The sequence below is a fragment of the Amphimedon queenslandica genome, unplaced genomic scaffold, assembly GCF_000090795.2.
Source record: "Amphimedon queenslandica unplaced genomic scaffold, v1.1 AMPQUscaffold_13414, whole genome shotgun sequence".
Taxonomy (NCBI): domain Eukaryota; kingdom Metazoa; phylum Porifera; class Demospongiae; order Haplosclerida; family Niphatidae; genus Amphimedon; species Amphimedon queenslandica.
In genome coordinates this window covers 172,088-198,991 of record NW_003546350.1, presented here as the reverse complement: position 1 = coordinate 198,991, position 26,904 = coordinate 172,088, and the positions used below count along the sequence as shown (strand labels likewise).

Sequence of the window (26,904 nt, the reverse complement as noted above, 5' to 3'; positions counted from 1 at the left end):
ATTGTTAAGCCACTCCTCCTTTGTGTGGGTGTGTGTAGATCAAGGGCATTGCAAAGGTGTGCAGTCACACAGGAAGAAAATAGAAAATTAAAATTAATAATTTACTGTATGGCTTGGTTTGTGAATCTGCTTGAGTCGAGAGAAGTGCTTAAAAGCAGAGAAAGGTTTGCTGCTTATTATGTGAAAAACTTGAGATAACAACTCCAGCCAATACTAGTCTTTTACAAGCAGAACAACCGACCAACCGACGTATGAGCATAATGGGACAAGATAGTAAGAAAATACCTGTCGTCAACCGCCGGCAACCAGCCCCGGGTGTACCGGTACAGTCTAGTGCGCCCTCACTTGCCTCTTCTAGCATGGATGGAACATATAAATTCATTCTAAGTGGACTAGCAGCATGTACAGCACACGCCATCCACCATCCTCTCTACACCCTCAAGTCTCAAATGATGTTCTATGGACACGACTTTCGCTTCGGGGAATTCATGAGACAAGCTACCTCCCCGCAATTCCTTTACAGAGGTAAGCATCAAGGATTAGTGCCAAGGCTTGAGTTTGTATTAACTTTGCACTGCCAACAAGCTCTTTTTATATGCAATAACTTCATGTAACGATATACAACACCTCAAGTTTACTTTCCTTTCATAGGCCTAGTTCAAAGAATGGTTGGAATAATGCCAGAGAAGGCAATGAAGATGAGAGCCTGGGATGTTGTTGAAGGATATATCGAGAAAAAGTCTCCAAATGCAAAATATACCAAATGGCTTTTGGCAGGAGGGATGGCAGGGGTAGCAACAACAGTAGTAGGTAGGCCCTAAATACACACACCATACTCAGATCATTGCATCATCAAAGGATGTGAGCCTATACACACATGACAAACTTAATCATACCACTCAGTAATTGAATTATAATATATTCTTGTGACACTGACTCATTACAGGTTGCCCATCAGAGAGAGCTATGGTATTGGCAATGATCAGGAAACAAGGTTTTATTCAAGTCGTAAAAGATACCGGACTAAAGGGACTGTATAAAGGATGGACTGCAACGCTATACAGGGACATTCTATTTAACACTACCCTCTTTACCACTAGGAAAATCTTTATAGAGCAATACTGCAAAATGACAGGAAAGACAGATGCTAATATACCAGAGCGTATAGCATTGGGTCTGGTGCCAGGCTTCCTGGCATCAGTCATTGGTTGTCCTCATGATGTAGTGAAGACAAGAATGCAAGGAGCTAAATTATGTAAGAAGATACTCCCTAAAATAAGATATCAAATGTTAAATTTTTTTCTTTCAGATGCTCCGTATCGAAGCTGTTATACAATATTCTTTGATATTATACAGAAAGAGGGAGCCCGTAATCTGTGGAAAGGACTGTTGCCACGACTGATAGCTGTACCAAGTATGATGTCTTCCTTTATCGTCATAGATGAAGAGTATAAAAAGCTATTTGGTTACTGAGTCCCAATCATGGATATACCGAGCCCCAACCATACATATATCACGTGTAATGTTATTTTTGATGCCTCGTGCATTATTTTATTGTATTTATTATTTATTTTATTTCAACCCACACAGAGTCAGAGACTTTATCATATTGTAATATAACATTAGTTTTTCAATGTACCATAACATTCTATATATATACTCTAATAAATCAGTTACAGAATTATAATAACTTTGTGTAGTACAAATGATTATTGAGAATGCTGCTGAGCTCATCGTGCATTACAGTACACAAACAGGAAGACATAAGCGTAGTTATAAAACAACTGACAAGTGTTGCAGAAGTGATTGTCAGTAATATTGTTTTTACAATTGATGTCATTGCTGCAATATAGTTCAGTAATAACGTGTTTGTGTACTGTGCCGTGCGAATAGCACTTTACTAAGGTTACGTTTACACAGCGACGCAAAACGTGTCGTTTTAAAAATATATACTTTGAACACGGTGTTCGTTTTCATAAAGTTCTATACGATTCTATCATGTATACATTCGTTCAATGATTCTATCATGCTTTCCTTTGTTTCAATGTAAACAGAAGCATAAAACAGGCACAAAACTGGAATATGGCATAATTTTTTTGCGTTGCTGTGTAAACGTGGCCTTGATTAATACCAACTAGCTGTCGAATCATCACCTCCTTTGAAGGAAGTGAATCCTGTCATGATGATAAACAGTGTCTTTGATCACGTGAGGAGCACTGATTACCATTACAATACATTAATCCAGAGTAATACCATACATACCCTAATAATAAATCAATTTTGTAGTACATAATACTATAGCTGCATGGCTAGATCAGCAAATGACACCCCCACACCCTCACATGCACAGTTGGTCGTGGACACATACCATGCCATACCCACACTACAATAACAGGAAGACATAGTCACAATGATAGAATAACTGGATTGTACTATAATAGTAGCTACGATCAACTACAGCTGACAGCTGCCGCCAACTACTCACTCCTTCCCAATGGATACAGCAAAGCAGTGGATACTAAATGGGACAGCAAGTGGACTAGCAGCATGTACATCACATCTTATCCACCATCCTCTTTATACTTACAAATCTCAAACTATGTACCATGGGCAGAGCTTTCACGGCTTCTGGGCATTTTTGAAGCAAGCAAAAGACTCTGGCCGGTTAAGATTCCTTTACAGAGGTAAGCATGCAATAGTGTGCATTTAATCTGAGGACTAGCCTAATGTGTGACTATTTGTACCAGGATTGTTATCCAATGCTACTGATAGGTCTGCCACCAAGGATGCTTGCAATCATGCCAGAGAAGATCATGAAGATGTATGCCTGGGACTTGAGTAGAGGATACATCTCAAATAAGTATCCAGAAGCAAAATATACCAAATGGATAATAGCAGGGGCTTTTGCAGGGGCAGCAACAACAGTAGTAGGTAACTTGAGATTGCAGTCATGACCTTAATATACTTCTATTATATATACAGGTTGCCCTTCAGAAAGAATTATGGTCCTTTCGCAGGTGAGGAAGCAAGGATTTGTGCAAGTCATAAAGGACCAAGGACTAAAAGGACTTTATAAAGGATGGACTGCAACGCTATACAGAGACATTCTATTCAACATAACTCTATTCACTACAAGAGAACTGTTTAAAGAGCAGTACAAGAGCAAGAAAGGGAAGACTGACCTGAATGTGGTGGAAAGCATAGTATTGGGTCTGGTCCCAGGCTTTCTGGCAGCAGTCATTGGCTGTCCTCATGACGTAGTGAAGACAAGAATGCAAGGAGCTAAATTAGGTAATAGCAAAAGCTTTGTTAGTTCTGTTTAGTTACACGCACTCGTATCTGTATACATGACATAGTGTTTAAAATATCAACTTTTCACTTGACCATTTTCACAGATACTCCATATCGAAGCTGCTCTACAATTTTCTTTGATATTCTACGAAATGAGGGACCCCGCAATCTAATGAAAGGACTGATACCAAGACTGATTGCTGTACCAAGTATGATGGCTTGGTTTGTTGCTTTGGATGAGGAATTTAAGAAGCGTATTTAGTTCTAATCAATATCATTTATGTGTCTATGTGTCGATATTGCAAAATAGCTTGTTGTTATGCTAAAAGGTCACACTGACTGTATTGTAATTATTTTTAATACAATTTTATGTATAATGTTGGTAAGAAAAATTATCAGGGATAAGATCACAGGTAGAGACAAACTAACTGACAATTACATCTCAAGTGCTTAATCATCAATTCCTATTATCCAATCATGTCAAACATGTCACATGCGACAATATGATCTAATGACTCAGAGAGCCAGTGACCATTAAATGTTGTAATTGTCATCACCACTATATCATCCACACATTGTGATGTGCTGGATTATCTAATAGTAGATGTACTGGGTTATCTAATAGTAAAGTGTGTATGTGAGTGATTCTGTAGTTGATATTGGATGGACTTTGATGTCATGAAAGTACACATACATGTAAGTACAAGCACACAGACACACGATATAAAGGATAATCAGTTTGCATTGAACCCACATAGACACACTACTAACTAGCTAATAAAAACAATTTTATAAAAGTCTCGCAGGACCGGCAGGCTTCAATTCCTAGCAAGCATCATCGTCAAACATTTGCTCCAGTTTCTTGATATTATTATCAAGTCTGACAGGGTTAGTATGACCTTGAGAGTTATAGAGTAGAGTAAGGGCACTGACATAATCAACTTGATTAAATACTCTCCCCTGCTCCATCACAAGCTTTAGAAATTCCTATTAATAATAAACAGGATGAGAGCGTTACCAGTATATAAAGTGCATCAAATAGTGATAATTCCTACATAATGAATTTGTAATTGGCTGTTCACACACTGTTGGCAGTCTGACAAAAGTCACTGATTCCATAATGCAAGTTTTTGGCAGTTCAATCATACTTATAGCATCACTGCCAACTAACTGCATTAAAAGTAAACGTACACATATTAATGATGTACATATCACAAGTCACATAGGCCCACTCCCTGTGTATCAAGAAGAAGACGAATGCCGCCATTAATAAGATTAGTGAGCGTTGTGTGGCCATTGGACTGCTACTATTGCTACTACTACTGGTTGTAAATATTTAAAAATTGCAACCGTAACATAATACACTCGCTATAACTACATATATGTGCATCGCTTGCAAACGTATGAAATACAAATAATAGTGCGTGTTACTATTAATTTCACTAACCTCTTCATTCACGTACAGCATCGCAAAATACTTTTGAGCTAGGTCTAAATCTTTCTCACGGACTGAAGTTATCTTTGATAAGCAACTCTGAATGTGTTGAATATTCCGACACCTAATGAAGTCACCATCAACAAATGAACATATGTACATGTCAAACTGTTCACTTACATTTTTTTAACTCCGTTAATATTAATTTTATTCAGAAAAGAGGTGCTGTTAATAAAAATGGCCGCCACTAGATGTCCGACTCCATCAAAAAGGTAGCTTTGTTTAGGTAGAGTCAGTATACCAACAGTGTTCATCTTGAGTGACGTCAGGTCATTAGCTAACTCCTTCACTCCAGAATCACAATCAGCAACTTCATGTTCACATACATACGTGGACTAAAGAGAGACAGAGATTGATTGGTAAAGGTGGGTATAGATTATTAAGAATCACAAGTATCACTATGCAGTCAATCAGTGCTAGTGTCATTACACGTAGGTCATTAGGGAATTATACAATAGATCCTAGACTCAACACTTGATACAACAGCAGGACAGTTACAAGTACATATACTGTATATACATGGCTACCTGTGTAAGAGTGGGCATGAGGAAGTAGAAGCAATGAAAGCGAATCTCTAAATGGAGCACCATAATGGCAGCCCTTGATATCTCCTTAATCTCTCTGAGACAGTGAGAGAGTGACCTGGAAACAAGAAAATAATGAATAAATAAATAAATAAATAATAATAATAATAATAATAATAATAGCAGCATTATAGTTTCACTTACTCTATTGATTCACGTGTTTGAACATCATTATCTACAACAGCCTAAAAATAAAAAAAATAATAAATAATAATGAACAGAATACAGAAACAACATAAGCAACACTACACACATACATATACATGTACTACAGACAGTGTAACGCTACATTATACTGTCAGTAGTGAGTGTACCTGTTGCTCGTGTACTGAGAAGTGTTTCTTGAGTCTACTCATCATACTCCCATCAATCTCCTCCTTCCACTTCCCTGACATATCCTTTATCATCTCTTCCAACTTGACACCAAGCCATTCCTACAGTATACACATTGTAACCAAACTCCCTCTCCCCCCCTCTCTCTCCCCCTCTCCCTTACCATGCTCTCATTAAGGACACATAGTAATTTTATGCTGTCATGTTCAAAAATCATTTCAGATCTTTCGTAATTCTTCCTGGACGAGAGAAGCAGCTGCGACTCCTACAAGAACATCAATTGTGTCTTTAACAATAAATTAAACAACTTTGTGAGCCATAAACCAATAATTACTACACTGCCATCACTCCCCCTATGACATGTGAATCCACACACCCCACACACATATCCCCATTAATTATGTATACTAACATACAATAACTATTTCAACTGCTATTGCACCAGCTAGCTGTCAATTCTCTTACCTCATTATAAATGCTGTTCTTTCCACTTGAAGTGTCAACACGTTTGTGTTTCTTGGTCATTAGAAGTTCCCAAGATGAAAAGTTCACTAAAGATTTGAGTCTCTCCCTATCTCCAACCCACACAGCAGCTGCTACTAATGAAGGACCTGGTACATTAGCTGCAGCAGCACCAGGTGACGCAGATACACAATCTGAAATAAAATAAATAAATACATCAAACTATTATAATCATGTATATGTACATTATGTACACAAGTAGTTGTTTTAAGGGATATAATGTACATGTATGTATATAGTTCTGTGTTTATTAAAAATGACCTTTTTGTGTCAAGGACTGTACATGTATGTAATGTGCTAATGAGCTCATGAAGATTGTGTCTCATTTACTCTTTTAAATTAGGTTTCACTGCCCCCTCTCTCTCCCTCCCTCTCTCTCTCTCTCTCTCACCATTAAACATATTTAGAGTTATCTCCACATAAGTCTGGAGCAGATTGTATGCTATTGATAGGAAGTTAGCTGAATACATTGGAATGTCAAGCATCAGTTGATACAACTCCTTTAATGAATCCCACAATATAACAGAACTCTACAATAATAAAATTAATAAAATAAAGTTAATAATAATAATAGAATTAATAACTGACCGCAAGAAGTGCTGGCTTGTTTGAATTCCTCAACACTTTAATGGAGTCTCTTGCTTCAGCTACACATAATAAAATATAATTAATAATAAATAATAATGTACACGTATATAATAAAATAAAGTCATGATACTATGTACATGTACACAGTTCAACTAGCATACAATAAGAAGTGTAGAGTCTGTACTGTATACTGCACCGTACATGCATGACATCATGTACTGTAGAAGCATTCATTGTAATGAATATTATTAATTTATTAGAAATGATGCAATGTCTACTGAATGACGTAGCCTATCATCATATGATGCACATACATGTATGTACATGTACATACTGGATCTGCTGTGCATGTACAATGTATATCGTTAGCTATTGTCTCTAATTCCTGGGAACTTACGTTTGAGGGCATTGTCCATTTTCTCTTGAAATTCAATCTGTATCGTGTCAAGAAATCGATTTTCAACAAAATCCTGTAGGAACTGATAAAGGTCACAATGTGTACTAGAAATGAGAGAGAGAGAGGGGGGAACAAGAGAAGAGAAAATGTGAAAAATATTCATTAAATACTAGCGTAACTAACTCAGGCTGCAGCTGCATCGCCTCTTCAATTTTGAGCACAAAATCTCTTACAGGAGAATACATCACTAGAAAAAATAATAAAAAATTAAAACAAACAAAGTAAAGCCAATTTGGAAAAACCCCAGACAATGTATACATGCATGTACATGTACATGTACATACAATACAATAGAGCTGTATGATCGTACCTGTGATATTACGTGCTGAAGGTTTGCAGACTATGTGTTGTGATATCGACGGCTGATTGTCTTCAAAATTATGCTCCAATTGAGCAACTTGTCCACTCTAAAGTGGGCGTGGTTAAAATAGAGTGACCACACCCACACAAACCCACCTGAACTTGAGCCGCCAGTTCTTTGTCTCGTTGCTCCTTAATGTAGGAGCTCACACTCAGGGCGTGACGGGAGTTATCAAAACGAAAGAGAGGCTGCTTCCTAGTCTTAGTAGCAACCTTCTTCTTAAAAATGACAAATTCATGACTGGAGAGATACATAAATATCAACGGTAAAAGAAATGGAGAGAAAATTAGTAGAAAAGAGAGAGAGATGTACCCAGCAATAGCGAATGGTGTAAAAGCAGACATTGCTGTATGAGGCTTCTCTTCGTCTACTGCCAAATAAATCTCAAGCAAATCTCTTAACTATAAAAGAACAGGAATGTCAGTTATAAGTACATGTACATGTACATCATCATAATGTCAGTAATGTAGTATGTACATGCACATGTAGTTTAGAGTTGCATCATATAACTAATAGTTACTTACCACATGCTGTATTGCTGTCCATACATCTATTTCTGAATATAACTCGTAAGTACCTAAAATTAAAATGATTATAATAAACATTAATTGTAATGGACGTACCTTTATAAGTTGCTTTTATTTTAGTGAGACACTTGAGTAGGAGGGAGTGAGCAGCCACGACGTCGTCAAACTGCTGGAAACACATCTCAAGGAGAGTCTCCAGGTACTTAGGATTAGTGCACTTGGAAGAGGGAGCCATCTCGAGAGACACGCCTTCATCTTTAACACTAACAACAACAACAACAAAAATAATAATAACAACAACAATAATAATAATAATAATAATAATAATAATAATGATAATGATAATAATAATAATGATAATAATAACAACAACAATAATAATAATAATGATGATGATGATTAATTGATCAATAAAATTGGCTCAAATTTTTTATAGACTATAGGCATTAATGAAACAAGAATTTAATAAAGTAAAATAAATTAGAGAAATCTTACAGCTGTGCTATTCTAATTGATGCCTTTTCAATGATAAGAACCAACTCTTGCAGCATTTTCTTTTGAATAGCCTAAAAAATAAAGAAATCATGATCATAACAATCAAATAGTTTACTTACGTCCAGCATCTCAGGGACTTTCCCCAGCATCGAGAGTGACTCAACTAAACTACTGATGTACTCCACCAGAGCAGACTGGTGTTCCATACTAGCCTCAACCTATTGAATATTATTTTATTAATAATAATAATTATTATGAGGACACACCTCCTCATTAATGCTTGTTTCAATCACTGGAGGCGGAGTGAGTAATATTGAAGTTGGTTCAGTTATAGTTTCTATAAATAGACACAGACAAGTCACGTGACAGTCACATGATATGGTAAATACATACTTGATGAATGGCGAGAGTGTTTGGTACCTAATAATAATAATAAGGGATAGTAGGCTACATAATGTAATGCATTGCAGCTTACTGCTCCTTGGAATTGGTAGTGGAGATGATCTTGATGACACATCAGAAGAAGTACGAGCTACATGATAAAGAGAGAGGGAGAGATAAAAGAGAAATGAACAAAACTGAACTAACAGTGCTGCTGTTGTATAGAGTGACTGAACTGATTGATGGCCGACTGGTAAGCAAAACCAGTCGCCTTCACGTACAACTGATGCTGCAACTCATCAATGAGTTCCTCGTGAAAACTCTAACAAAATGATGTTAAAAAATTACACTATAGTTGCTGTTACTTACATCTTTAAGGTGCTTCAGTTCAACTCTTAGTTCACGCAGTGCTTCAATGTTGGATAGGTCTTTCTCCAGTAGACTAACTGTGGGTACATTAATGGAAATAAGAAGAAATGATATGAAATATGTACATGCACATGTATATGCATAAGTACCTGCATTTTTCAATAGTTCTGTAGCCTCGTAGTACTTCTTCTCTAATCTGTAGGACTGGAGCTTTTCAGGAACATGCTTCATGTCATCACTGAATAAAGGGAGTAACATATGAAAAAAAATTCATAAAAAATCCAATTTTGTTTGGAATCAGCTCAAACTTGAAACACAACATAAGAATATGTATATGTATCAGGGAAAATTATAAAAATGGTGAATTCTTTCCTTTTCATTTTTGGTGAGATTTGGCCGAAGACCGTGTACTATAGTACAGGGTCTTTGGCTCCATTTTGGAGCAACTTGAAACAAAAGTCCACACGAACCAAAAACGAAAAACTTACACTTGATTTAGGAGCTTGAGCATTATCTTGTGCTTCACGTTGTCAAAGTAAAGTCTCTTCAGTGCCTCCCTCTTACACTGGAGCTGAACTCTTGATAGAGCAAGATTCTCTCTGACCTGATGAACCTTGAACTGACTCTCTATAAAATAAAAAAGAATAATGTCAAAAAAATAATAAAATACATTCTTGATAAAAGTAAAGGAGTAAGAACAGAAATAAAAAGAAGGCATCATTACCTTTTACTGTTACGTCAATTTTCTGAAAAGTTGCTAATGTGCTGTGAAGCTTGTCCTGATGTTCTAGAATATAATAATAATAAGATAAAAATCAATGAAGGGAGGTTCTTTTAAAGGATTCATTATAATGGACTAGCTCACCGTCAACTAGACTGTGTAGGTTCTCCTCAGCAACATCAAGATCAGCTTGTATCTCTTCATAATGCTGTCTCCTCTCATCATCATCATAACTAATGAAACAATCTTAAAAACACCAGACATAATTACCATACCTCTCCGCTAGTTTCCTTATGACGACTTGTAGGAGAGATCCCTTTAATAATAGAATAATGATTAACAAGTGCTATCCTTCACTAACTTGGCTCTTTCCTCCAGACCCGCCAGTGTTGTATGTGCTGGGGAAACTAGAGGGAAAGCTACTGTAGTAGGCCATTTTGTCAATGAAAATATGAGGGCGTGGTCTAAGTAATTATTATTCATGATTCAAAAAAATAATGTTAAAACAGTCTCCTATAGGAATGACATGAATGATAAGGAATCCTCAGTGATACAATACATACTTCTCAATGTAGAAGAGCTCACTTGCAAAGAAATGTAGATATACATATAATTACTAAAGTATTTGTAATCGTTCTTCTTGTAGAGTTATAGTGCTCTTAGCATCACTAGCAGCATAGATATACAAACAATATACGTATACGTGTTTGTATATACAATATATGTGTTTGTATATCTATGCTAGCAGTAGTAACATAGGTCTCAAGACCGAGAGCTCAAGACCTCGAAAACTCTCTCACGGAGTTGAGCCACGTGTTTTCCGTATTCTTTAAGACACGGGATAACCCAGCCCCACCCACCTGGAGTATTCAGCTCCGCCCCGCCAGCTACTTTGTAGTTTAGACTCGAGTTTAGACCCTCTCGCATCTCTTTCTCCTTCACAATGACCTCAAGTATACCTGGAGTGACTCTCTCCTCTCTCATATTCAGTCTCAAGGCTACACCAGGAGATTCTGTATGATATTTGAACTAAAATAATGTTATAATTATTATAATTCTGCCTTGAATCATTAACCACGCCCACAATCCCCTCCCCTTTAGATTGGGTTTCTACTAGGTGAGTCATACAGTCATGAATCAGCTAATATCACTGATACGGAATCTCGTGGCATTAAAGTGAAGAGGAAAACATGTAAGCGTATTATCGTGGGTCGGGTCATGTCATGTGATTACATGTGCATGTTTCCATGGTAACACAGGTATACAGCAACATGTGTTTGTTGAAGGACGGCAGAGGTTTGCTCTTTCTTGATTTATTAGTTTTTAATTCTCTGTCCCCCTGTCTCTCGTGTAGTTTTACTGATTCTAAAGGTGCAGTTAATATTAGCAAGTTGGAAGAGTTGCTAGGTGATACAGTTTCACCCAAAGTAAACAGATACAATTATTCACATGTAATAGTATTGAGACTGTATACCTTTTACTTTATGCAGTCAGTAGTTGGTTGGTTTGTGTATCGTGCCAACTGTTCCTCTCGTCCGTCATTGTTAGAGCGATCCATTCACTCTAGTCTCATGATATCCCTACCACATTCACCAGGAAAAAGTAAAGTACTTGATTTGATATGGCGGTATTGTTTCTTGTTGTGGTACTGTAGATTTACTGTTTGGCTTATTCACTGAAGTTACATCAGATCTTTTATCAGTCGACTATTCATTCTATCAATGGATCGGAAGGTAGAACTACTAGCAATACAGTACATGTACATGTTATTGAAGTAAGAGTGCTAGCTAAGGTCTTATTCTTTCTAGAGGCACGTAGAGCAATAATGATAATGTACTATTAAATCCTTTGAAGATTCATTTTAGTTAATAGTTGGTCTTTTTGTGTGTAGTCGTTTAGAAAATGTCCATGTTGATGTGATCAACCTTCAGTCAACATCAGTAGCACCATATCAGACACTGCCCACCATACCTATCCCAGCACTGTTCAGCACTAACACTCAGGTTATGAAGAAAGCAAGGTTAGTGTGGCTATTCTATGGAAGTGTATCTCTGTAATCTTTAATGTATGTACATGTACATGTACATCTAGATTGATGTTATCTATATAGTGTCATAAAACAGTGTGTGTACACATAACTGGTGTGATAACTCATAACATATTCTGTTTTCACTTTAGTAGTGACAGCTGTTATGTCTATTTCTTGTTTACGATAGGGAGCTGTTGTTTTTGGAGTCTAATGAATTAAGACAGTGTGTGGAAACAGAGCAATTATGTCAAGCAGTTGTACAATCACTTCAGGTAGAGAAACAATGGTTTACTTTTACAATACATGTTCTCTTTCTCCTTTTAGTCACTAAGAGATGAGCTGGTCTCATCATACAAGACAATACAGTTCCTCAATGAGGAGGTAGAGTGTCTACGGTCTGACCTTGACAACAAGGTACTTAATGACTTAAATAAGGTTAGAGATACAGAGTCTCCTGCACCTTCCAGCCCAAAAAAGCTAGGTAAGAACTGACAGTACTTGTACTATAGTGTTATGAGAATCTTGTACTCATTCTTTATTGATGATATATTGCTATGTGCATATTGTAGGATTATAAATGATAATTGTCATTTCTTTCTGTTGTAGTAGGAGGCAAATCTGATTCACTTCCTTTACCTGAGCTAATACAATTAGGAGACAAACTGGCCTCTTTCACTTTCCCTCCCTCTCCCTCCTCTTCTGCATCAGCTCTCACGTCTTCTCATGATGAAACACCACAGATGGATCTATTAACAGGATCTCCCCCGCCTATTGGTGATCCTCCATTAATCAGTGACAGAGATCAAATTAGTAACAATACACCCCATAGTCAAGGTATGTCACAACATAGTAACATACTCAGGCAAACCAGCATAAGCAGTTGTACATGTACATTATTGTTGCAATTTAAGTTTAATTATATGCTTTTGGTAATGAGCAGCAATGAAGTAGAATATATTTGGTAGAGAGGGAGGGAGAGCTTGTTTTAAGGTTATTATTTGTCATTAATACTTTTATCTTATACTTAGATGGCTCAGCAAAAGAATCAGAGACGCAGTAAATTTCTTAACATTTTGTAGAATGGGAATATAATTTTTTATTAGAGAAATTAATTTTTAAATGATTTAATAATAGTATCAACATTTAACGTTAACGATGATTAATTGCCACACCCATATCATTAATAATACACAGACCCACCCACTATTGCTCTAGTTCCTTCCCATTGTACTCAGTTTGTTAACAATAAAGTTTGAAGTGTCCATGAACCTCTCCACACAGTTCACAAAACACTGTTCAGTTTTACCGTCCATACGATTGGGTACCTTGTCAATGCACTTATCCCAACAAAGATCTGAGAGAAAAAATAAAATTAATTACCTGATTAATAATAATAATAATACAGGAAAAGAGATTAATGAGGTCCAGTACATGCATCTGACACTGTATAATTAGCAAAATTGCGTTTCTAAACCTGTAAATTGGTGTACGTTGGCTTGAAATCGAGCTTTCTGTGTCTCTATTTGCACAAAACGCTGCAACTCTGGATCAACATCTCCAGGATTGAAATTGGCCATTGTGAAGCACGTGGGTGGGTGGGGAAAGGTGTGGCTAGTTAAGACATATTCTATTTAATGCCCAGCTCACGTTTGTGAACGTGTGGCTCAATGGCAGTATGATCTTGAAGATGTGGCGAGACCTCAGGCTTCATTTAAGAATAGCTGGGAGGGTATGGAGGAGTCTGAAGCGAGAGACAGTGCCTCACAGAACTAGAATATGGAGCTATCCTGTACTACGTCAGTTATCTGAAGGTGACACATGTATATGTACATGTACATGCATATACATGTACATGTATATACATGTACATGTAGATATAAGTATCAGAATAACATGGTGTTGTATAGCTAGTAGTTTTAGAGGGCAACAACCCGTGATGTTATTCTCCTTTTCTCAAGTAGATAAAAATGCACCGGAAGATCTTAAGGCTAACAATGCTACATGCAGTAAAGACAAAAATGGCCTTAATTCTACCACTTTGATTCAAACTGGTACATACAGACATCATAAATATGGCCTCCTCCATGTTTTACCCTTTCTCTCTCGTCCCTCCTCTCCCCCTCTTAATGATACATACCTACTACATGTACATTAGATGTAACTAGTACTAATAAAGAAGACACTGATTGGGATCTCGTTGGCACTACTAATAGTGCAGCAGTGCTAGAAGATACTGACTGGGATCTTAAAGATGACAACCCTGTACCATTAGCTACCAATAGCGAGGATAACAACTGGGATCTTAAAGATGATGATGCTGTACCATTAGCTACTAATAGCAGTGATACTGACTGGGATCTTAAAGATGATGATAACGATGATGTTGTACCATTAGCTACTAATACTGAAGATACTGACTGGGATCTTAAAGATAGTAATACTAATGTTCCACCTACCTCACCTGTTTCCCTATCAATCAGTGAAGGTACATGTACATCAATAGGAGAATACACAATGTGTTAATTCATAGTGTTTTATTGATCACTGCACCTTGTTCACTGTATTCATGCGTAAGATATTTATTTTCTGTCCATTGTCACTGGCAGGTGATCTTGTAGAGATGTGTGAGCAGTTAAAAGGAAGAGAGAAGCTATTAAAATCAGTAGCAGCTGGACAAGGAATAACTGGTAATATTTTATAATAATTTTACATGTGCATGTATGAGGTATTATTCTTTTCGGCAGGTGAGATTTATGATGAAGTACTCACAAGTTTCTGTGAGCTGTTACAAGACCCGACACAATACTCTGAGAACACGGCTCTATCAAACACAGTTGAGAGTATTCACAGAGGATCCACACACGTCGACAGTCTCTTCACTTATTTCATCAACCACGCCCACAAATGCTACCCTCTCCTGTATGTCCTCCCTCAACTGAAGAATATAGCAGATCTCACTTCACCTGCTCAATGGTAAGCTCGGTTGTCATGGCTACCGTTACTATAGCAACCCAGGTATCCAGCCGCCAGGGCAATGAAGCGTCATTTTGTGATACACGCTGGACCGACTAACTCAGGGAAGACCCACAAGGCGCTGGAGGCATTTTATAACGCCAGCAGTGGGATATACTGCGCCCCTTTGAGGATGTTGGCTCAAGAAATATATTTCAAATCAAATGATCAAGTTAGTAGAACAGGAATTGCAAAAAATGTTACATTGGATGTGCAGGAAAGATATAAATGTACATGTACATGTAGGTATAGAGTGTGTATGTATCAGCTAAATTGTGTGTGTGTGTGTTGTAGCTAAGTAGCTTTGCTATGCAATATCTAATAAGTTCAGCAGGAGTAGCAGCAGTTGGTATGTATATACCTTTTATTTTATGTAAATCTCATATGATTCCAATTTAATGTCTTCGTTTGATGTCCCTTCATCAGTACATATCCTCATCTCAATGTAGTCTGTGGTTGAAGCACTGAGTGTCTTGTTAAACCAGGGCAGCCCAGGCTTAGTGCAGCAGCTTGCTTCTGCAGCATCACATCCTTGACCATCCCATAACGGATCGTTGGGATAGAACTGGACTGCCCAGCTATCTGTAGGATTACCCGATTCACAGAAATAATCATCACCAACGAAAGCTGGGAGAGGTAGGCCGCCAGCACAAGGACAATTGTCTCCGTAGTTTTTATGAGCATGGACTCCGATCATTAGTGACCAGATGTGTTGGCGAGGAGACCCATGTGTAATGCTCAAACCGTCCATGTACACAGCATCAATGTTATGGTTTAGGTTTGAGTTGGTTGAGCCGTCAGGTGTGCCATATTGGTAAGCAATCGCTTTGCCACATACGTGAGTATAGCTGATTCCACGTGACGAAAACTTTTTTGATTCGCAGCTAGAGCCCCACATGCTGTTTTTACCACAAGTACGAAGGCCTGATGCAGTGTAGAGCAGAAACTCTGAAGGACAGTTCTGTGTAGCATCGGTCATATCCAGATATGCTAGTCTTGTCCATCCTCCTCCTAAACCACAGAGCTCGTCCATGTTACAGTAAGTACTGTACGAAGCACCATCAGAGCCTCCTAGCAGATATACACCTGATGGGCTATTGGGTTGCTGTGTTTTTATTTGTTGACAAGATGTAGGAAGTGCTCCTGTGTCATTATGAAGTACTAACAGTTCCTGTGCCACTAGCAGTATATCATTAACCACTCCAGCAGTAGTTGTACTCGTGTCACGATGATTAGAGAGAGTATTGACAACATTCATTAGCTTCTGAGCTGAGTTCCCTGTCGTCTCCATTATCTTATCAATATCTCTCGTATTGTTGAAACTCGTCTCTGTCTGGGAATCAGCAAAGCTACGAATATCATCAATCTTCCATGAGTTTCTCTCTGAAGCATTTGTCAGTCTCATAACCTGTGACTGAAGATCCATTATCCTTTTCTGCAAGTCATCACTTCTCTCATTGTAGACTGTGGTGCAATTCGGTTCCGTATTGCCACTTGTTAAGGCCATGCTATCAGTAGGAGCTATAGATGGGCAGTTGCAGCTGCAGGCTGGCTGCTCTGATGTAACTACTACAACTTGCAGTACAAGAAGAGCAATGAGTATCACAAAAGCAGCTGCTATGAGGATGATGATCCCAATCTTTACAGTGAGAGGAATAGCAGGTTTGGGCAACCCAGGGCTGACATGAAAGTTTAGTTTTGGATCATCTTCTTCATAATGTTCAACTTCATACTCTTGCTTCCTATCCATGACTGTAGTACCAAGCTCTCTCTCTTTTGAGTGTCTTCTTGCAAACTAGTAATGCCTTGTAGAGGATATTTGAAACTCTGTTTTCTTCTTTGTTTATCTCATATGGTGTATTCATGATTGAGACACAATACAACTTTAATGCACATGATGGGAATGTGCACCATGAATATATTAATACCATATCATCCAATAATGTATTGGATGAATAAGATTAGATTACTTTTCATTACATGTACAATGTAGCCTCTATATAATGGACACTTGGTACAAGAAGGTGTCTCTGTTATACAGAGGTGTCCTTTATGTGGAGGTTATTTTATACAGTAAGGAATGTAATTGGTACACTAGGTGCTGTCCGTTAAATGGAGGTGTACACTATAGAGAGTGTCCATTAAGAGAGGCTATACTGTACATGTACATGTACATTGTAACAAGTCCATTTATTATTATAATTGTGAATTGTCTAGGGGGTGGAGTGTGATCTAATAACTGGTGAAGAGAGGATTTACGTTAGTGGTAGTCCTGAGAAACTCTCCAACCACACGTCATGTACCATTGAAATGGCATCCACTGCTATCGGAGAAGAATGTAATAATTATACCTTTCTAATATAAACTTGATACATGTACATGTACGTTCATGTAGACATATTTATGCTCGTATTTTTTTTACGTTTAGTTGATGTGGCCATTATTGATGAAGCTCAGATGGTACGAGATACTGAAAGAGGTGGGGCATGGACACGTGCCATATTAGGTAAATAAACTAGTAATAACTAATGATAACTAATTATTATTATTATCAGGTGTCCCTGCTAAAGAGATACATTTGTGTGGTGAAGAATCAGTCATTTCCATCATCAGAAGTATTGCTGAATCAGTTGGTGATACTGTGGAGGTAATTAATGCTATTGAACCTTTTAAGATTGCTGCCAAAGACCATGTACTATATATAGTACAGGGTATTTTGTCAAAAATGAAAAGGAGAGAATTATTCATTTTTATATTTTTTCCTGATGCATATACATGTTTTTATGTTGCTTAGAAAGTTTGAGCTGATTCCGATCAAAATTAGATTTTTTATGATTTTTTAAAGTTACTCAAAAAATCAGGCCAAAGTCCCTGTACTATAGTACAGGGTGATGAGCCAAATTTAGCCAAAAATGAGAAGTAGAAAATTCTCCATTTTTATAATTTTTCCTGATGCATATACATGTTTTCATGTTGTGTAGAAAGTTTGAGCTGATTCCGATCAAAATTGAATTTTTTATGAATTTCTAAAAGTTGCTCAAAAGTATGTCCATCAATGGCCTCTAGTATGAGATGTTTAATCTAAAGGAGTTAGGCTCCAGTTTCATTACATTTCCTGGTACATGTACATTGCTTTAGGTGAAGAGATATGAAAGGCTAACGCCACTGATCCCACTGAAGAGGAGTCTCATTGGTAATTATTATTTCATTCGACCTGGGGACTGTGTCATTGTCTTCTCAAGACGACTAGTGTTTGAAGTGAAGGATCACATTGAACGAGCTACTGGGAGACGCTGTGCTATTGTGTATGGGGGACTACCATCAGGTACATGCATGATCACTATTTTTTATTTATTTGTTTGTTTATTTATTTATTTATAATCCTTTTTTAGTAAACAGACGCGAACAAGCTGAATTGTTCAATTCTCCTACCTCTGGTTTTGATATACTAGTAGCTACTGATGCCATTGGAATGGGACTCAACCTGTGAGTAGTTATACAATATATATACACACATGAATCAGGAATGTACATTACTAGTACATTTATACGAGTTTGATTTTTTTCATTTTTTGGTTCTTTTTTTTTTGTTAATTTCTCTCCAGACACATTAGAAGAATCCTGTTTCATTCCGTTTCTAAAGTTGCCCGTGGTAACCTAGAGAACCTTTCCTCGTCCCAACTAAAGCAGATATCAGGAAGAGCTGGTAGATATGGGAGCTTTAATGTTGGAATAGTCACTACGTAAGACATAATGAATAATAATAATATTAATAACACTAATAATTATTATTAATATTCTTTTAGATTTTTTAATAGAGACATGCCTTATTTTCAAGAAGCTTTTAAGAAGAAAATTGCTGATATAGATGTGAGCTGATTATTAAATTTGAAGTCATTTTAACGTGTCATTTTTCTTCTCTTTTTTTTCATAATTAGAAAGCTGGTCTTACTCCAACTCTTGAGCAGCTGCAGTTATTTTCAAAGAGTCTGCCAAATCTAAAGCTTCATGAGCTATTGGTATAATAGATTCAACATCTTTAGTCATTTTCATGTACATGTATTTGTCCTTTATGTTTTAATAGTCTGTTTTTTCGATGGCAGCGAAATTAGATGGTCGATATTTCTTATGTGAAGACAAGATGCAGGAATGGAGGGTGAGCAGTAGAATGCTGTGTACATGAATGAGATTTGTTGTTGTTGTTGTTGTTGTTATTCTATTTACGTGCCTTTAGGCTATTTCTGAAGTTCTTTCTGTGTATAATTTGGACCTGAAGGACGCCATCACATTTTGTTTGTGTCCTGTGAATCTCAATGTGCCTTTATTGAGGAAAATGTTTTCCATTGTAAGTGAATCACTAAGCACATCTCTCTTCATTATTAATTATATTATTCATTAATTATTCATTAATTATTATTATTTATTATAGTACGCTGCACAAGTTAGTGAGAAGAAACCTGTTACTTACGAGTTTGTTAAAAGAGCTCTTAAGTGGCCGTTCAGGGAACCACAGAACTCAAGTGATTTCTTCATTTTCGAGAAGGCACACGAAGTCATGGATACCTATCTCTGGCTTGGGTTGGTCTCGACCTAATTTTAACTGTTACATGTACATGTTTAAAGTCAGCCATTTTGTGTGCTTAATGACACATGAATGTATTATGATTCATGCCAGCATTCTGGCCATACAGCAGCCTTACCATAGTTTATATTTTTATTTATTTATTTATTTATTTACCTCCTCTGTTCTTAATTACATAGTCAGAGGTTTCCCGAATATTTTCCACACTCTGAGAAGATCAGTTTACTTCAGAAAGACATTGAAAACATTATCGGGTCCTCCCTGAGAAAAAGAAGGTCTTATAGAAGAGGGATATCGGTGGCAGCGTCCCTCTTTAGACCCATTATATCTCATAGGAGAGGCTCTCCTCTTAGTAGGGTCAGGATTATTGATGAGGAGTTACCAACAATCACTCCTTCGACTTACATATATAAATCAAATCACTATAAGCAGTAGCTGGCTGGTGGTAATGGTGATTCGACTAATGAGAGACATCAAGTTTGTTGTTGATTCAATTCTAACAATTCTTTGTGTTCCAATTATTTGTATAATTATTATGTCAATGTATTGGATTTAAGATAATTTATTGTAAATAATCAGTCCCATACTAGAAAGATATGGTATTAATACACAGTCTTCTCTCCTGATTATACACCAGTACTCGGTTGATATTGATACCCTTAAGCTTCAGTAATACACATATGTACATGTATGGACTATAGACTATACTGGCATACATACACTGTATAAAAGTGAAAGCATAAGAACTGTCAGTTTGAGAATCAGAAATTAAGTTTCAATATAAAAAAAACCTGTTTAAAAATAACTACAAACAATAATAATAATACTAGTAGCATTAATTATATTTATTTATTTTCATCTTCTCTACTGTATTTAAGTTAATATTCTGTTGAGTGGGTGTGGTCTATAATGAGGGGTGTGGCTAATTCTGTGTGGTGGCGTTTATGTTGGAGGCTCGATCACCTCTTGAAGATAGTTTGTCGGTACCAGCCCAACACGTCCATTCAGCTCAGCATAGAAGAAACTGTTCTCATGCTACATAAAAATAAAGATAATAATAATAATAATAATAATAGGGAAATTTTTAAGGGCATAAGTTTTGCAAATTTGCTGAAAATCTGTTATATGGGTTTTTACTGTTTTAAGTTGATGTTTGAATCTTGATAGAATTGTATGTACATGTACATATATATTTGCAGATTCCCAATGTATATATATATATATATATAATAGTGATTCACTTATGTCACTGACCATTATTCCATGTACAGTTAATATTTCTCCTTCATCAAACTCCAGCTCTTCTAGTCCTCCTAAGGTATCCGGAGACATTGGCTGTGAAAGTGAAGCTGAGTCAATTTCAGGATCATAGTAACGCATTGCTCTGTAGCGCTTTGAGCTTCCAGCATATTTATAATAAACTATAGATGAGGAGAAAGAGACTGGGGTTGCCAGGTCTCTCTTGCTTGTTGTGCATATTCCAAGAAGATGTGGCACGTTTAGGTCAAGTCCTTTCAGTAATGCTTGCTTGATGTTAGCCGAGGCTATATCCATTATCTTTGCTTCATCGCAATAGAGAGTGTATCCAGTTGCTAGTAGGTCTCCTCCTGTTTCTAGAGTAGGAGGTACCCACGTGAGAAGGAGGGAGTCCCCGTCTGGCTGTCGATCTGCACGGAACATTGTGGGCGGGGCTAGTTTGTGTACTTCGATGGACTCGTGACTTTGACTACTGGTATGTGTTAGGTTCTAGAAAAGAGTAAAATTTTGTGTATCTAAGTTGTAAATTTTTGTAAAGTTGTTATTTTTGTTCATTTGAATTGTAAGTTGTGTACCTGATCAAGTAGTCTTTTCTGTGTCTCACTGTCACTGATTTCCATTGCTTGTATAAAAGCTGCAGGGACTAGCCCACGCTGTCCTTTATATTCTGCAGTGTAGTAGCCTGAACTATCCATATCACTTATAACATTAATCACATCACCTGAAAACGTATTACATTAAATACAAGCAGAAGAACAGTATATGTATGGTGTCAATCGCAATCAAGTGTTGTTGTGTATGGTAGTTCTTACCTGTTTTAATGGTGAGCTCTCTTTCAGGATGACCAGTGGAACAATATGATTTCGGATTATAATCAAAAAGAGCAACAAACAGCTGTGACTTGGGGCTCTTGGACACCACTCTCCCTGCCCGTGGTACCCTTTTACCGCCAGTAGACCCAGACTCAATGGGAACTGGGGCAGCTGGGTATGAGTTGTTAAGAGACCATGCTGTTTTAACTGGCGATGGATTGGATGAGGAGAGAGAGAGCGAGGCATCAGTTGTCACTGATGGACCAATTGATGATATCATCTGTAAAATTAAAAGAAAAAATTAGACACTTTCAACCTGTTTTAGTCAGTCTCTTACATGCAGAGATAGTGATGAGCTTTCACCAGAATAAGGAGTTGATCCTCTTGGATATACAGTAGAGAGGAGCTCCTTCACTGCACTGTCAAGTCTAGTAACTTCTCCTTGAATCGCTCCTGAGTCAACTCCTTCTTCAACTGCTTCATTAGTACCTTCCAAAGCCTGCAGGACCTTCTCTCCAACTTTCTGTGTGACTTGTATTTGATCTGAAAGTGATGTGATGTGTTCGTCTCTCTCGGCTAGCAGTGAGACATGTAGACTTTGCTCTCTTGTCAGTCTTCCTTCTAGTTCTGTTACAAGTCCTTGGAGCTCGTGAACACGATGAGAACCTTCAGATAGTCTCTCCTCTAGGACTGCAACCTATTGGCAAGATATGATGATGTATAGTTTCTTATTTTTATTTTACTTTTGATTTTAGAGCTGCTTTGTCTGACTGAAACTTTTCTAACCATTTTTGGAACTTCTCACTATTACCACTGGTTAAAGGCACTGCACCTGATACAATAGTACAAGTAATTATTAATATCATTTTTGTCAATATTCCTTACTGTCTGTATCATCAAATCCTTCTTCATCTTCATCTTCTTCTCTTTTAGGTAGTTTAGGTACTTGCTGTCTCTTTATTAATTCGTTGGCTTCACTTAGTTTCCTTTCAACTTGTTCTACCAAAGTATTGCACAATGCTGCATTTGGACCAGTTAGATCTAAAACATACATAAATTGCAATTCCAAAATTGCCAATATTTCCCTATGCATATTGATGTACCTGCTGATGCAACTCTTTTAATTTCTTGTACAGTATCATTAACTGATTGAAGACAATCCTGTGCTTTGTATGAGAGTGATCCAGTTACTTTGCTTGGAGATCCAGTAACATTTTCTGTTAAAAAATAATGGGCCATTTATGATGTGCAATTTAACTTACCTTCAGATAAGTTTTGTATGGTTTGTTTTAATGAAGTACTGATAGCTGCTTCTCCTTCAAGTTGACCAATAGTTTCTGCTAGTTTTGACTCCAATTCTTTTATATGCTCTCCTTGTGTTGAAACCTTCTCTCTCAGTATTGACTCCATTTCATCTACCTCAGCTTTCTGCAAAAATGACATTGCTGTATCATTAAAATTTTGAGTGCAAGAGATTTTACCTTGTTTTGTAGCTCTAGCATCAGCAGCTCATTACTTTCAATTAATTGTCTATTTCTTTCTGCAAGTTCCCCTCCATTTTCATTTTCATCAAACTAAACACGAAATATATGTAAATCAAAGATACCAAACATCACATGGCATCTAACCTGTTCATTCAAGGTGCCCTCAAGTTCAGTGATCCTCTTTAAACTTTTCTGCAGCCTTTCTCTGAGATTTGTTTCTCTCTTGACATCAAATTCATTTTTCAGTTTAGCTTGAAGCAGGCTAAGCTCTCTTTCCAACTCAAGCCTTTCCTTCTCTCTCTATTATGAGCAATAACAACATTACAATATGCTGAATTGATCGCATTCTATTCCTACTTGTTTTGCTTTGCTGTGTAGGTTCTTGCTTCTTGTGAGCAGTGAGTTGTATCTCTCGCGTAAAGCATTATGAAGGCCCTTGAGTTTACCATGTGAAGTCTATTAGGTGTATATATATAGATATGTTGTAGTAAGTGCTCATTCATTTTCCACTCACTTTAAGCTCTTCATATTGAATGCTCACTTCATCCTTATCAAATTCAATTTGCTCTAGCTGTTCCTTTAAAATGCTTTCATTACTTGCAAGTGACCATTGACTGCCGAAATCATCTACAACAATGATAATAATAATGATCTTAAACTTCTCTATAGCTCAAGACAAGCAAACCTAATGGCTGTGGTGATGACTGTAGCCTGCGAATAGCCACTGGGAGCTGGGATGGAGGAGGTGAGAATGAAGGAGATGGTACCCTCAAAACCGGTGAAGGACTTTCTCTGTATGGTGATGATACCCTTGGACCAAAATCTGGTGATGCAGTTCGCCTTTCAACTTCCCCTAACTTCTCTTGAAGCTCCTAAAAGTATTGTAGATCAAGTAATGATCACAAGGGGATATGTGCTATACATTTTTTTGTTGCTGGAGTCTGTTGATTTGTGCATGGGCTCTGTCAAGGTCTTTATGACTTGTTGTCCATTCATTGACCAGCTCCTTTTGACTTCTCTCCTTTGATTCCTCAAGCAATTGATTCTCAGATTTCTAAATTTTAGAATATTATTGTTATTATTATTATTATTATTATTATATTATTATTATTATTATTATTATTATTATTATTATTTTAGAATGCCCTTACCAGCTTAATATTCTCCTTTGAAAGGGCCTGGATTTTCTTTTCTTTTCTCTTAAGAGCTGCTTGTAGTTCGTCGTTTTGTACCATAACTTTATTTCTAACTATGTTCAATTCTTCTAGCCGACTTGTCTTTATAAATTATATTAACATAATTTACAACCCTGCAAACCGTAGCCTTACTAGTTCTTCCACTTTGTTTTCAAGATCTCTCATTTTCTTGTGTTCTGCAACTCTTTTAGCAGCCAGAGTAGTATCTATAGCTGGTGCTCTTCTCTATTAAAACAAAGAGAATGGTCAGTGCATGTGTAATTTTATCAAAAATGAAAAGTAGAGTATTCTTCATTTATATTATTTTTAAGGACTCACTGAAGGAGGAGTGAGGTATGGTCTTGGTGAAACATCACGTGGTCTTTGAGGAGCTTTTGCTTCTATTGTACTTTCCTTTTCTTTTTTATCCGCTTCATCTTTCAGCTCCTTAACTTGAACTTTCAGGGCAGCAAGCTTCTTATCTTTGTCAAGACTAGATCTCTGCAATTCATGTATCTATAATTGGTATAATAACTACTGCATAATAGGAAAATTCTGATTTTACTTTAAGTTCCTTGTTCCTAATCCTAATCAGATCTTCTGAATGCTTTTCCTTCACTTCTTCTATTTGAGTTGCCTATCACATAATGAGAACATTTCATGTTATATGAAATCATTTCGTTTTACCAGTTCAGATTTTTCCTTTTTAATCCTATCTAGTAGTTTCTGCTTGGAGTCCTGCTGAAACTGAAGGTCTCTTATTTTTGTCATATCGTCTTTGTGTCTTTGTCTTAGAGGCTCAACCTCGTTCTTCATATGCTCTAACTCACCTTCCTATTAATAGCACAGTATGTACAATGATCATTGAAATCATAGTTATAGGTACATGAAAATCATAAACTATAGTTTTGTGTACCAAATCAGTTTTTGCTCTTGTAAGTGCATCCACATCTTTCTGCAGTTTTTTTGCCAGGAATCCTAGCTCACTGTTCTTCAGTAACAACTCATTGTATGATGTCTATCAATCACAGAAATACAATAATTATATAATGAATGATGTTCCACTGTACTTTAGTGTGACTGGATGTGCTGCTGTCATCAGTAGAGGAATCTTGTGGAGGAAGAGGAGGAACTCTGATCCCAACTGCTTTTTTATGAAGTTGTAGCTCATTCTCTAATTTTTCTTTGTCAGCCTGTAACTTTCCACTGGTTCGTTTTTCTGCTGCCAGTTCATTCTCTTTAGCTTGGAGCTGTCTTTCTTTATTCTTCAATTCCTCAATCTGTTGGTAAAGTGACAGTAATTAAGTATAAAGGTGATGTAATTAGATTTGTTAATACAAGAGGTAGCAATGGCACTGCATCACAGCAGTTAATGTTAGTGCAAAGTTTGTAAAATGAAGTAGTATTACTTGTCTGTTGCTGTCTGTGTGTGATTCCTTTCTCAAATTAGCTATGGCTTTTTGGTGCTCCTTCTCTTTCTCTCTAAAAACTAAATTAAAAGCCGGCAGACTTGAAGTGAATGAACTAACTGGATGGTTTGTGTCAAGTTTGCAGTCTCTTCTTTCAAGTCTGCAATTTTGGCCTCTGCTTGTGCTAACTTTGACTCAACTTCAAAAATAGACTTTGTCATCTTCTTTATTTTAGAAGACTCAATTTGATCAGTTACCTGAGCATGACAAATGAATTAAACGATTCTTATTAAACACTTATTCTTCTGCCATGTTGATAATGTGTCACTACCTCTTTAGTCACTTCATTCTTCAGCTTCTCCTTCAATTCATTTTTTAGTCTCTTCTCTTGTTCCTTTAGCTCAGTATGGTGCTGTTTCTTTTGTTCCTCCAGCTTTTCTCCTTGCTCTTCTCTTAATCTGTCCTTTATGGTCTATTGGGAAATCATGCTAACATAATTGATTCATTGCAGTAGTAGTGGTTTACTCTCATCTCCTCCTTGTGTTCTCTTTGAAGCTCCTCCTTAACCTTCTCCTTTGCCTCTTCCACATCAGTATGGTGCTGTCTCTTTTGTTCTTCCAACTTTTCTCCTTGCTCTTCTCTTAATCTTTTCTCTAGGGTCTAGTGGGAAATCACAGTAAGATAATTGATTCATTGCAGTAGTAGTGGTTTACTCTCATCTCCTCCTCGTGTTCTCTTTTAAGCTCCTCCTTAGCCTTCTCCTTTGCTTCTTCCACATCTTTGTCCTGAATGTGGAAAAGAAATTTTCAATTAAGTAACTGCAAAGGTAGACTAACCTTTTGTCTTTTCACGTGTTCAAATTGGTTGTTTAGCTCTGCGAAGTCTCTCTGCAGTTCATTCACTGTTCTTCCACGGGTCTCTTCTCCTTTGTCTTCACTCATTCTGACAGCAGAACTGACAGTTTTGTGCGTTCTCCCTAACCTAAATCGGGTGGGGCTGAAGTAGATACGCCCCTAGTTT

General features: G+C 37.1%; 7 protein-coding genes across 10 annotated transcripts; 4 read left to right on the top strand and 3 right to left on the bottom strand.

Annotated features, from left to right (window-relative positions):
• Positions 1-65: 65 nt before the first annotated feature.
• On the top strand, positions 66-1,706 carry LOC100633341 (mitochondrial substrate carrier family protein X-like). Its single transcript, XM_003386509.3, has 4 exons — positions 66-525; positions 652-810; positions 947-1,255; positions 1,310-1,706. Exons 1-4 carry the CDS (start codon positions 252-254, stop codon positions 1,471-1,473), a joined length of 906 nt encoding a protein of 301 aa, XP_003386557.1. The 5' UTR covers positions 66-251; the 3' UTR covers positions 1,474-1,706.
• Positions 1,707-2,276: 570 nt separating this feature from the next.
• On the top strand, positions 2,277-3,701 carry LOC100633469 (mitochondrial substrate carrier family protein X-like). The gene is made up of 4 exons (XM_003386510.3): positions 2,277-2,684; positions 2,773-2,931; positions 2,983-3,291; positions 3,396-3,701. The coding sequence occupies exons 1-4, from the start codon at positions 2,495-2,497 to the stop codon at positions 3,551-3,553; spliced, it is 816 nt and encodes a 271-aa protein (XP_003386558.1). The 5' UTR covers positions 2,277-2,494; the 3' UTR covers positions 3,554-3,701.
• A 238-nt stretch (positions 3,702-3,939) lies between these two features.
• LOC100635861 (exocyst complex component 4-like) lies at positions 3,940-10,596 on the bottom strand. Its single transcript, XM_003386529.3, has 30 exons — positions 10,486-10,596; positions 10,400-10,440; positions 10,269-10,357; positions 10,128-10,190; positions 9,892-10,030; positions 9,553-9,641; positions 9,404-9,480; positions 9,242-9,356; positions 9,129-9,185; positions 9,047-9,073; positions 8,920-8,990; positions 8,773-8,871; positions 8,654-8,724; positions 8,255-8,421; positions 8,156-8,208; positions 7,944-8,032; positions 7,727-7,871; positions 7,581-7,677; positions 7,394-7,457; positions 7,211-7,314; positions 6,814-6,872; positions 6,617-6,755; positions 6,169-6,359; positions 5,867-5,968; positions 5,685-5,804; positions 5,515-5,555; positions 5,314-5,428; positions 4,907-5,121; positions 4,739-4,850; positions 3,940-4,278 (listed from the first exon to the last, which is right to left on the bottom strand). Exons 1-30 carry the CDS (start codon positions 10,558-10,560, stop codon positions 4,117-4,119), a joined length of 2,988 nt encoding a protein of 995 aa, XP_003386577.1. The 5' UTR covers positions 10,561-10,596; the 3' UTR covers positions 3,940-4,116.
• A 388-nt stretch (positions 10,597-10,984) lies between these two features.
• On the top strand, positions 10,985-13,289 carry LOC105312730 (BRCA1-A complex subunit Abraxas-like). 2 transcript variants are annotated; one of them, XM_019996326.1, is made up of 11 exons: positions 10,985-11,139; positions 11,226-11,316; positions 11,384-11,420; positions 11,479-11,551; positions 11,615-11,726; positions 11,779-11,857; positions 12,016-12,144; positions 12,341-12,425; positions 12,478-12,634; positions 12,763-12,987; positions 13,182-13,289. In XM_019996326.1, the coding sequence occupies exons 1-11, from the start codon at positions 11,068-11,070 to the stop codon at positions 13,211-13,213; spliced, it is 1,092 nt and encodes a 363-aa protein (XP_019851885.1). In that variant the 5' UTR covers positions 10,985-11,067; the 3' UTR covers positions 13,214-13,289. The 2 variants fall into 2 exon arrangements, with proteins under 2 accessions (XP_019851885.1, XP_011403901.1); XM_011405599.2 differs by having other exon boundaries at positions 12,760-12,987.
• On the bottom strand, positions 13,282-13,754 carry LOC100633212 (mitochondrial import inner membrane translocase subunit Tim8 A-like). The gene is made up of 2 exons (XM_003386508.3): positions 13,628-13,754; positions 13,282-13,507 (listed from the first exon to the last, which is right to left on the bottom strand). Exons 1-2 carry the CDS (start codon positions 13,728-13,730, stop codon positions 13,365-13,367), a joined length of 246 nt encoding a protein of 81 aa, XP_003386556.1. The 5' UTR covers positions 13,731-13,754; the 3' UTR covers positions 13,282-13,364.
• Positions 13,755-13,792: 38 nt separating this feature from the next.
• Positions 13,793-20,355, top strand: LOC100635735 (ATP-dependent RNA helicase SUPV3L1, mitochondrial-like). 2 transcript variants are annotated; one of them, XM_019996320.1, is made up of 18 exons: positions 13,793-13,964; positions 14,115-14,204; positions 14,309-14,638; positions 14,760-14,840; positions 14,898-15,126; positions 15,169-15,337; positions 17,383-17,503; positions 17,594-17,671; positions 17,721-17,812; positions 18,304-18,490; positions 18,558-18,651; positions 18,771-18,908; positions 18,972-19,035; positions 19,104-19,184; positions 19,250-19,321; positions 19,400-19,510; positions 19,595-19,743; positions 19,927-20,355. In XM_019996320.1, the coding sequence occupies exons 1-18, from the start codon at positions 13,829-13,831 to the stop codon at positions 20,180-20,182; spliced, it is 2,478 nt and encodes an 825-aa protein (XP_019851879.1). In that variant the 5' UTR covers positions 13,793-13,828; the 3' UTR covers positions 20,183-20,355. The 2 variants fall into 2 exon arrangements, with proteins under 2 accessions (XP_019851879.1, XP_019851878.1); XM_019996319.1 differs by having other exon boundaries at positions 14,112-14,204.
• A 118-nt stretch (positions 20,356-20,473) lies between these two features.
• Positions 20,474-26,900, bottom strand: LOC109581851 (trichohyalin-like). Of its 2 annotated transcripts, XM_019996317.1 has the most exons (28): positions 26,721-26,900; positions 26,598-26,669; positions 26,410-26,544; positions 26,216-26,356; positions 26,005-26,141; positions 25,885-25,957; positions 25,546-25,755; positions 25,392-25,493; positions 25,163-25,309; positions 25,041-25,112; positions 24,815-24,991; positions 24,629-24,721; positions 24,452-24,577; positions 24,223-24,354; positions 23,986-24,172; positions 23,815-23,927; positions 23,658-23,756; positions 23,445-23,600; positions 23,298-23,390; positions 23,079-23,244; positions 22,920-23,033; positions 22,702-22,857; positions 22,560-22,648; positions 22,154-22,513; positions 21,817-22,096; positions 21,580-21,725; positions 21,002-21,493; positions 20,474-20,782 (listed from the first exon to the last, which is right to left on the bottom strand). In XM_019996317.1, the coding sequence occupies exons 1-28, from the start codon at positions 26,823-26,825 to the stop codon at positions 20,690-20,692; spliced, it is 4,266 nt and encodes a 1,421-aa protein (XP_019851876.1). In that variant the 5' UTR covers positions 26,826-26,900; the 3' UTR covers positions 20,474-20,689. The 2 variants fall into 2 exon arrangements, with proteins under 2 accessions (XP_019851876.1, XP_019851877.1); XM_019996318.1 differs by lacking the exon at positions 26,410-26,544.
• Positions 26,901-26,904: the final 4 nt, after the last annotated feature.

What these genes read in the sequence shown, in the direction of transcription:
- LOC100633341 (XM_003386509.3), top strand. Translation starts at nt 252, where the DNA reads ATGAGCATAATGGGACAAGATAGTAAGAAAATACCTGTCGTCAACCGC. An exon ending in CCCGCAATTCCTTTACAGAG is followed by an intron (nt 526 to 651) that starts GTAAGCATCAAG and finishes TTCCTTTCATAG; the next exon opens with GCCTAGTTCAAAGAATGGTT. An exon ending in AATGCAAGGAGCTAAATTAT is followed by an intron (nt 1,256 to 1,309) that starts GTAAGAAGATAC and finishes TTTTTCTTTCAG; the next exon opens with ATGCTCCGTATCGAAGCTGT.
- LOC100633469 (XM_003386510.3), top strand. Translation starts at nt 2,495, where the DNA reads ATGGATACAGCAAAGCAGTGGATACTAAATGGGACAGCAAGTGGACTA. An exon ending in GGCAGCAACAACAGTAGTAG is followed by an intron (nt 2,932 to 2,982) that starts GTAACTTGAGAT and finishes TTATATATACAG; the next exon opens with GTTGCCCTTCAGAAAGAATT. An exon ending in AATGCAAGGAGCTAAATTAG is followed by an intron (nt 3,292 to 3,395) that starts GTAATAGCAAAA and finishes CCATTTTCACAG; the next exon opens with ATACTCCATATCGAAGCTGC.
- LOC100635861 (XM_003386529.3), bottom strand. Translation starts at nt 10,560, where the DNA reads ATGGCCTACTACAGTAGCTTTCCCTCTAGTTTCCCCAGCACATACAAC. An exon ending in AATTGACGTAACAGTAAAAG is followed by an intron (nt 10,031 to 10,127) that starts GTAATGATGCCT and finishes TTTATTTTATAG; the next exon opens with AGAGTCAGTTCAAGGTTCAT. An exon ending in TCATGCCCACTCTTACACAG is followed by an intron (nt 5,122 to 5,313) that starts GTAGCCATGTAT and finishes GTCTCTCTTTAG; the next exon opens with TCCACGTATGTATGTGAACA.
- LOC105312730 (XM_011405599.2), top strand. Translation starts at nt 11,068, where the DNA reads ATGACCTCAAGTATACCTGGAGTGACTCTCTCCTCTCTCATATTCAGT. An exon ending in ACCACATTCACCAGGAAAAA is followed by an intron (nt 11,727 to 11,778) that starts GTAAAGTACTTG and finishes GTGGTACTGTAG; the next exon opens with ATTTACTGTTTGGCTTATTC. An exon ending in CAGTTGTACAATCACTTCAG is followed by an intron (nt 12,426 to 12,477) that starts GTAGAGAAACAA and finishes TTCTCCTTTTAG; the next exon opens with TCACTAAGAGATGAGCTGGT.
- LOC100633212 (XM_003386508.3), bottom strand. Translation starts at nt 13,730, where the DNA reads ATGGCCAATTTCAATCCTGGAGATGTTGATCCAGAGTTGCAGCGTTTT. An exon ending in CAACGTACACCAATTTACAG is followed by an intron (nt 13,508 to 13,627) that starts GTTTAGAAACGC and finishes TTTTTCTCTCAG; the next exon opens with ATCTTTGTTGGGATAAGTGC.
- LOC100635735 (XM_019996319.1), top strand. Translation starts at nt 13,829, where the DNA reads ATGATCTTGAAGATGTGGCGAGACCTCAGGCTTCATTTAAGAATAGCT. An exon ending in CAGTTGGTGATACTGTGGAG is followed by an intron (nt 17,813 to 18,303) that starts GTAATTAATGCT and finishes ACATTGCTTTAG; the next exon opens with GTGAAGAGATATGAAAGGCT. An exon ending in TAAAGCTTCATGAGCTATTG is followed by an intron (nt 19,185 to 19,249) that starts GTATAATAGATT and finishes ATGTTTTAATAG; the next exon opens with TCTGTTTTTTCGATGGCAGC.
- LOC109581851 (XM_019996317.1), bottom strand. Translation starts at nt 26,825, where the DNA reads ATGAGTGAAGACAAAGGAGAAGAGACCCGTGGAAGAACAGTGAATGAA. An exon ending in AACACGTGAAAAGACAAAAG is followed by an intron (nt 26,670 to 26,720) that starts GTTAGTCTACCT and finishes TTCCACATTCAG; the next exon opens with GACAAAGATGTGGAAGAAGC. An exon ending in AAAAGGAAAAATCTGAACTG is followed by an intron (nt 25,113 to 25,162) that starts GTAAAACGAAAT and finishes ATTATGTGATAG; the next exon opens with GCAACTCAAATAGAAGAAGT.